The sequence below is a fragment of the Gekko japonicus genome, unplaced genomic scaffold (genome assembly GCF_001447785.1).
Source record: "Gekko japonicus isolate JY-2015 unplaced genomic scaffold, Gekko_japonicus_V1.1 scaffold672, whole genome shotgun sequence".
NCBI lineage: Eukaryota > Metazoa > Chordata > Lepidosauria > Squamata > Gekkonidae > Gekko > Gekko japonicus.
The window spans coordinates 776802-784816 of NW_015161423.1; the positions used below are offsets into that span (position 1 = coordinate 776802).

An 8015-nucleotide genomic window follows, 5' to 3' on the forward strand; every position below is an offset into this window, starting at 1 on the left:
TTCCTCCCTGATTTCTATCCTGACCCGAAATCACAGGAAGACAGGCTAATGCACACTTTGGACGTGAAGTGGGCCCTCCACTTCTATCTGAATAAAACACGCTCCACCAGACAAACGTCACAGCTGTTTGTCTCATACGCTACTCCTCGTGTGGGCAATCCGATCACTGCCCAACGTCTATCCAAGTGGATCGTAGGTCTGATAGAACTGTGTTACCTACTGGCGAAACAGCCGTTGCCAGGCCCGGTACGGGCTCATTCCGCCAGGGCTGTCGCTACATCCACTGCGCTCTTGAAGGGAGTACAGGTGCAAGACATTTGCAGAGCCGCAACCTGGGCCACGCCTAATACCTTCATCAGGCACTACACCCTAGACGTCCGCAAGTCCACTAGTGACAGTCTGGGATGTCAGGTTTTATCATCGGCTAAGCAGTAAACACCTGACAGCACCCGCCTCCAGGTAGGCTACTGCTCGCTAATCTCCCATTGGTGTGAAGCACAGAGACCACGAAGAAGATAAACAGGTTGCTTACCAGTAACTGGTAATCTTCGAGTGGTCATCTGTGCATTCACACCACCCGCCCTCCTGCCCCGCTGCTGTCTTCTTCTACCTGTTTTATTAGGAGATTGATACGCGGCGGTTGGTAGGAACTGGTGGGATGTCTGTGCCTGCCCTTCTGGGCATGCTCACTGGGGCTCCTGAGCATGCTCAGTTGGGCCAGGCACGAAAATCCTTTTAAGAGAGCTTGCTAGGCACCGGCAGATCCAGCGCAGGCGCACTAGATCCCATTGGTGTGAATGCACAGATGACCACTCGAAGATCACCAGTTACTGGTAAGCAACCTGTTTTTTTGAGCTGGGGGAGGGAATAAGGAAACACTTAACTCTTTCTCTGAAAATCATTCTCGTGTTCAGAATTTTACACCTACCGTAGCTGTTTTTCCTTCTTTTGCTATGGAAATCAACTTGTCCTTTGGAAAAATTTAAATTCATCCTCATATATAAAACCTCTGATTTGTTGTTTGTTACTATTTGATTTGTTAGCCAATATAGACGTTAAAAGCCAATAACAGGAATACGGAAGCTTTGAGCATTTGTGTGTTTCTGAAAGCCAGAAATTCAAGCACAAGTGACAGGAACAGTTCATGCTGTTTTCTTGTTCTTTTTTCCAAATGCAGGGTCCTCATGGTCTTCCAGGACCTAAGGTAAGGTTGAAGGCGCCAAATTTGGAAAACAATGTCACAGTGAATCAAATTAGTAAAGGAATGCGTAGGATATTGCTCTGGAGAGTAGTTTTTAGGTAGTTTAGTATACCTCCACACAACAAGTAGCTAGTATAAATATATCAAGCAGTTGGGCTTGCACGTGGCTGAAGTAATCCCTGTGTTTATTATACGTTACACATGAATGTGTATACTACATACAGCTCTATGCCATTTTTTTAAAGGAAAAGCCACTTGATAGGGCATTTTAGTATGGGGACAGACAGGAAAAGGGTGATCTCTCCATGTAATTATGAAGATTGCTTGTTTAGATTATTTTGCATTTATTTATTTCATTTTGATTATTTTGCATTTTGATTATTTTGCACTCCCCTCACTTCTCTACACTAAATATCCATTTAAAATAGGTCTTGGGCAGAGCAATCCTGTGTTGTGCCAATGCTGCGGTAGATGGCCCCAGCAAAGCTACGGTGCCACTAGTAGTCTCCCTAAGGGGAAAGTCACATGGTAGCCAAAGATGAGAAAATAGGTGTTCTGGAAGTGTTGGTGGGAGCTGCCATGGTAGCATCTGTGGCATTTACACTGTAGTGTTCCATCCCACCATTGTTGCTAGGTGGGGATAGTATGAACAACAGGGAAGACAGAATCAATGGGAGTCGAGGGGACCAAGGCTAGAATCTGTCACCAGCAGGAGGCGAAAAGGGGTGGGCCAGAGGAGCCTCACTCCTCCTCAGCAGCACCCCCTTTAAAAAGACCAGCTCCCATCAGAATCCCTAGCCATCTGTCAGTGGGGAGGAGGATGTCAACCCCCCCATGGGTACTCTAAGCACTCGCTCAGCACACAGAGCACACAGGGTCCCAGAGGACTACAATGGACAGAGTGGTCCATCATCACAAGAATGTGGAAGTGCGAGTGCTGGTTGCTCACTGGCAGCCACAGCAACCAGCAGGACAGCCACGCTGTCAAGGGCATCCTCACACCAACTCCGTGCCACCCTGCTGGAGGACAGGTGGGGCCAGTGTGGAGGGTTCCAGGGGGCATGGAAAGCCTCTGACAGATTCCCTGGAAGCCATTTGATGCACCCCGGTTCTTCATCCACCTCCCTCGCTACGTCAAGATGCCCCTCCAGGTTCCCAGCAGCCATCGTCACAGACACTGCCAGCCCCTATTGCTGACCACTGGAAGAGGCTTCCCACTACTCACGATGGCTTTCCAGCCACTCACAATCAATTGCCACCCACGTGGAGGAAAGGGTGAGCGGGATGGGCTGTGTCAGCCATGGGCCCCATGCCCATGGACCCAGCAAGGGGCCAGAATCCCGCCTCCTCAGGACCACCAGCAGCTGCAACACCTGGCTCAGGGGAACATGCCTCACCATTGCCACCCCTGCCCTCCCCTTTCTTTGATGGGCCAGGGCTGTTGCCATCTGAGGAAGCTGAGTCTTCCCTCTGCATTGCCTCCTCCTCAGCTGCCAGGCTTGGGGACACAGTGATGACCACAGAGGCCGCTATTGCTATGCCCCTCCTTGGGATCAGGAAGTGTAGGTGGTCCACAACATCAGCATTATATATCGGAGTAGGGATCTAGGTAAAGGTTGAGAACACAGCGGTCAGTGGTAGATCCCAGGTGGCTGCCGGTTCTGCTGCGCCCTGCCTCCCCAAGGCACCTCACCTACTTTGACCACTTGCCCAGGAACCTAGCTGCCTTGGTCCTCCTCTCTTTTGCTCAGTTCCATCTACTTCTGGATGGACATGTGGACCCGGGGCCCTTGGCGTGAGGTCCTAGGGGTGTTGTGGGAGCAGCCTGGCTATGGAGATAGGGGTAAGATGATGGTGGAGTCCCCCTCATCTGAAGGGTGTGGGTTGGTCCCCAGCTGCTCTGGCTGCTGCTACATCCTTGGCTCTCCTCGGTCACCTCGGCAGATGGCTCAATAGCACCCCCACTCTGTGAGTTCACCTGCAGGGCACGGGGAGACTGGTCAGGACACCAGGGGGGCATCAGGAGGCTGCTGGTGGCAGGTCCCAGGCCTCACCTCTGGGGCCAGGTGGTCGTGGTGCCCATGGCACTCACTGCACAGCACTTAAATGCTGCAGTCAACCAGCACCTTAGGAGTATTACTGCCCGCATGATGGCCTCCACTCTGGGCAGACCCTCCTCCACGGCCCACTAGTAAGGGACACCTTTGGCCATGAGGGCTCTGATGCACTTTCAAGCAGGACAAAAGGAAATGTTCCAGCAGTTCAAAGTGGACATCTCTGTCCAGATGGCACGTCCCAGGGAAGAAACTTGTTCTGCCTCCTGTGCCAGAAGGCGGGGCGCCAGGAGGTGGCAGAGCTGCTCCTACTGGTGGCAAAGGCAACGCTTGCATTTTCTTCGTGGTCTCTTTGCAGTCACACACATGGACCTTGGAGAACTACTCTGGCGTTTTGGCACACTTTTCTTCTGTGTTCTAGGGAGCAGGCATCAACTGCACAGTTCCTTCTTGCTGCATTTTTCTCACTGCGTTCCCTCTTGAGCTGCCTCATCTCTTTGAACTTTCCTCTGATAATTCTTCAAACCTTCCTTATTCTTTCTTCTCCTCCATGTCTGCTCCTTAAAAACAAAAAGGGGGTTTTTTACTCTTTTTCTCTACTTCCCCCCCCCATTTCTCTCCTCATAGTGGGGTGCATGGAAGGAAAAAACAGGCCTGAAAGAAAGAACAGAGCTGCTACGCTTTGAAGTCACCTTCTGGAGACCTCTTTGCACCCAGCTGTGTCTCTCTTCGAGCTCATGGGCCTCGCCACCTCCCTCCTCTCTGAGGGGAGATTTGGCCATGTCGGGAGCTTCCTCAGTTTTAGCCATTAAAAAATATAAGTCCAACAAGTCTTCAGATGCCCCGAAATGGAAAAAGTTGAAGTCACACCCGGATTCAACCCCAGTCTCAAAACCAGCCATGCCCCAGGTCTCCATCACCACTCTGACTTCAGTACCGAAGATAAACCAACCTACCTTGTCTGTTCCATGAGCACCAGACCAGAGAATTCTACTAACTTTGACTCTGTCCCAGCTGGCTCCTGCTCAGATTGTTCACATTCTGTCTAAATCACCATCGGTCTGCAGCTATCTGCCGTCTTTCCTGGACTGGGAACCTCTGTGGGAGAATTGAGATCTTCATGACCCCTCTGACCTACTTGTTCGCTGTCACCACACATACAGCTGCTCACGATCCAGAAGTGGTCACCACCATAAGAGATTGAACCCGACCCGCTTCTGTTACAGATCCCATTGGGACTCCTCTCACCAGCAAGTTTTTGGACTTGAGATCACCATTGCCTCGATACCGGTACTCTCCCAGTTGCCACATGAGATATCATCAATTCCATTTGCCCTTGCATTCGGCCCATCAATCCTAAACATGTTCTCAACCCCGGTCTATTTCATCCTACTACTCTACTTGAAGTTTTTCTGCTCAGGATCCATACCATGTCTCACCTCTGTCTTCCAAGGATCATTAGCCTGCCCCTGTCAGAAGGGCTCCAGCCTCCTGTACCCTGCCAGAACAGATTGCTCTCCCTTCAGAACCAACGGCTTCCATGGCACCGACCGCCACCCAACCAATTGTTCATCTTCATGGGTTCTGTGCAGTCCCATGTGGGGACTGCCTGAGAGTAGGCATGCCACAGAAAAGATTTTCAAGCTTTGTAAAAGATTAGGAGCACCCCTCCTCTCTGGCACTTTCCCATCAAAACCATCACCTGACTTGGGGGAGGGGTGCAACTCCCTCAGTTCTGTTTTTGCTGCTGTGGAGAGAGAATCTCAATTGCTGTTCTCTGTTTTTTCCTCACCTCAGTTTGAGACTGAGATCAATTATTTTTTAAAAGTTTTCTTTTTTGTAATTGATACTCATTCTAATTAAGAATAAACAACATTTAAAGAAGAAATGTTTATGGATTTCTACTGCGTTATTATGGCTCAAAATGAGCCTCGCAATTGGAACAACTGTGGCTTAGAAATGGTGCTGATAAATGGCCATTCTCTCTGCCTTGGCTGCCTAGGGTTTCACATAGTAGGACTGCCTGTTCCTGCTGTCACCAATTTCCCCTGAAGGCCTGTATGGATAGAGCTGGACTCAGAAGAGTTATCTTCAAAGGCTTTGCCCGTGTGTCAGCAGCCTGGAAAAAGGCATGTTCCCCCTCCCTGTTGAGGTGTGATAAAAAAGCCAGGACTCAATGGTCCTCTTTAGAGGCTTTGCTTGTATGCCAGCAGCCTGGATAAAGGCATGTTTCACCTCCCTGATGAGGTGTGGTAAAAAGCCTGGACTCAATGGCCCTCTTTGGAGGCTTTGCTTGTGTGCCAGCAGCCTGGATAAAAACATGTTCCCTTTCCTGGGTGAAGTGTGATAAAAAAAGCCTGAACTCAATGATCCCCATGTGTGCCTGCACAGAAGACCACTCAATGAACAACAGTTACAAGTGCAGCCTTGTTCTTGGCATTTATATTCATTTGACTGGGCTGAGCCCATAGACTCTCGAACCTCCTCTTCAGAGTAATCTGAGGCTAGAACTGATGCCTTGGAGTCCAAGGATCCTCTACTTCTCCTCAATCTGAGATTGTGCACCCATGCTCCTTCTTAAAGTGATACCATCACTTCCTGTGATCTGTACACTATACTCCTGTTGATACAGCCCAAAATTGCATTTGCCTTTTTAGCTATGGCATCACACTGCTGACTCATGTTCAGTGTATGGTCTACTAAGACCCCTAGATCCTTTTCGCACATACTACTGCCAAGACAAGTCTCTCCAATCCTATAATTATGCATTTGATTTTTTTTTACCTAAGTGCAAAACTTTACATTTGTCCCTGGTGAAATTCATTTTATTTCTTTTAGCCCAGTTTTGCAGCCTGTCAAGATCATCCTGTATCCTGACTCTGTCTTCTACCATATTTTCCACCCCTCCCGATTTAGTGTTATCTGCAAATTTAATAAGCATTCCCTCTATTCCTTCATCTAAATTATTTATAAAGATGTTGAACAAAACAGGTCCCAGGACAGATCCCTGAGGCACTCCACTTGTCACTCTTCCCCAAGAAGTTGAGGAACCATTAACAAGTATTCTTTGGAAGGGTCCGGTTGATGGCGGCACGCTAGCAGACTCACCTCCCGGACCTCCCAGGGGTGAAGCTGTGCTCCAGCCAAAGGAGGGGGTGCGCAGGTTCGTCACCTCCCCCCAGAGACCCGGTGGAAGGGGTTCTGGCCATGGGACTCTTGAGAGGTCGCCTCTTCGCCGGCAAAATAGCCGGGGAATTGAGGTGCCTCTCCGTCCTGAAGGTTCTCCCTGCTTTGAGATCGTTTGGACTTAAGCGACGCCGACCAGGGCAAGCGTAGGAGGTCGAACAGTGAAATGAACATTAAAAGAAGTCTGGGGACCAACTATAAATGTGAGTCTAATGTAAACGGCAGCTAAAAAGAAAAGAAAGCTCTCTACCCTATTCTACAAAACAGAAAGTGAGGCGGGCGGGGGAGGGACGCCTCCCAACCGCATGAACTTTTGAGCGAACCGGGGGGGGGGAGCGGAAGAGAAAGCGTTTAAAACTGTCAATAAATACTTACCGAGGTGAGTTTGAGCGTTGAAGTGCATATTCAGAGACTTTTAAAATATTTGCTAAACAAACGATAAAGATGGCGGGGAAAAGGATGGAGAAGGAGAAGCCTGTGAAACCGAAAGGAATTGAGAGTCCTAAACCGGAAGGAACCAATGAGTTGGCAAAGACTTTGGCAGAATCCATGTGCCCTCTACTGGACCAGATGAATAACTTCAAGGAGCAGATGACAAAAATGACTCAATGTATCACCACACAGCAAACACAGATAAGCAAGACTCTTAAAATGATGAATGAAACTGCTGAGAAGGTGAGAGAAGTGAACGCCACTGCTCAAAAGGTGAAAAAGAAAGTACAAAAGTTGGAAAAGAAGCAAATGTCTACAGAAGATCAGCTGCTACAATTACAAATGGAAAATGCTAATATGATTCTCTGCTTCCAGGGCTTGCCGGAGACTAAAGGTGAGAATCTGAAGGAACGTTTGAGTGAATTATTGGCCCCAGATATGAAGGTGGAATATATCTCAAACAAAATGGATGTGGCTTATAGGTCATATTCAGGATATATAAAGAAAAATAATCTGCCTGGGGAAATTGTGGTAAGATTCTCGAAGAAGCATGTGAGGGATGCAATCCTGAAAGCAGTATCCGGAGCACCTCTGAAGGCTGGGGAGGACGTTATCAGAACATTGAAAGACATTCCATTTGAAATAAGAGAAAGAAGAAAGAAATATAAAGACTTAATTCTTTTCCTACAGACAAACACAATTGGATATAAATGGTTAACTCCAGAAGGTGTAATCTTCAAAATTAAGGATAAAAAAGAAAAGATTGACTCTGTTCAAAAAGCCAGGAAATTCATAAGAGTCCAGATGGGAGAGCCAGAGGTGGAAGAAAAAGAAGGGATGAACAGCAAGTCCAGTGGCGAGCTGGACTCGGGATCTTCCGGGGAGGACTCTATTTCAGAGAAAGGAGAAGCAGCTCCTAAAAGTCCTTATAAGCTACGGAAGAGATGGGGCAAGGAGAAGTAAAGGCTGAAGGACTCTGAATTGTGCCTTTAAAAAGGGTGGAAATGAGATGACTTGGCGGGTTTCTTTATGACAGTGGATTTTTAAGATAGAGAAAAGTTAATGCTATAATTGACTCATGGTATAGTAAGAATAACAGAAGTAGGACTAAAAGTGTGTATTAGCTTGTTAGAGGATCTCCT

General features: G+C 48.2%; 1 protein-coding gene across 1 annotated transcript in view; it reads left to right on the plus strand.

Moving 5' to 3' along the window:
- Positions 1-8015, plus strand: part of COL13A1 (collagen, type XIII, alpha 1) — a 308444-nt gene that overhangs the window by 244395 nt on the left and 56034 nt on the right. Inside the window, exon 29 of the mRNA XM_015428404.1 lies at positions 1178-1204. Within this exon, the coding sequence (XP_015283890.1) occupies positions 1178-1204 (27 nt within the window). The remainder of the gene's footprint in view (positions 1-1177; positions 1205-8015) is intronic.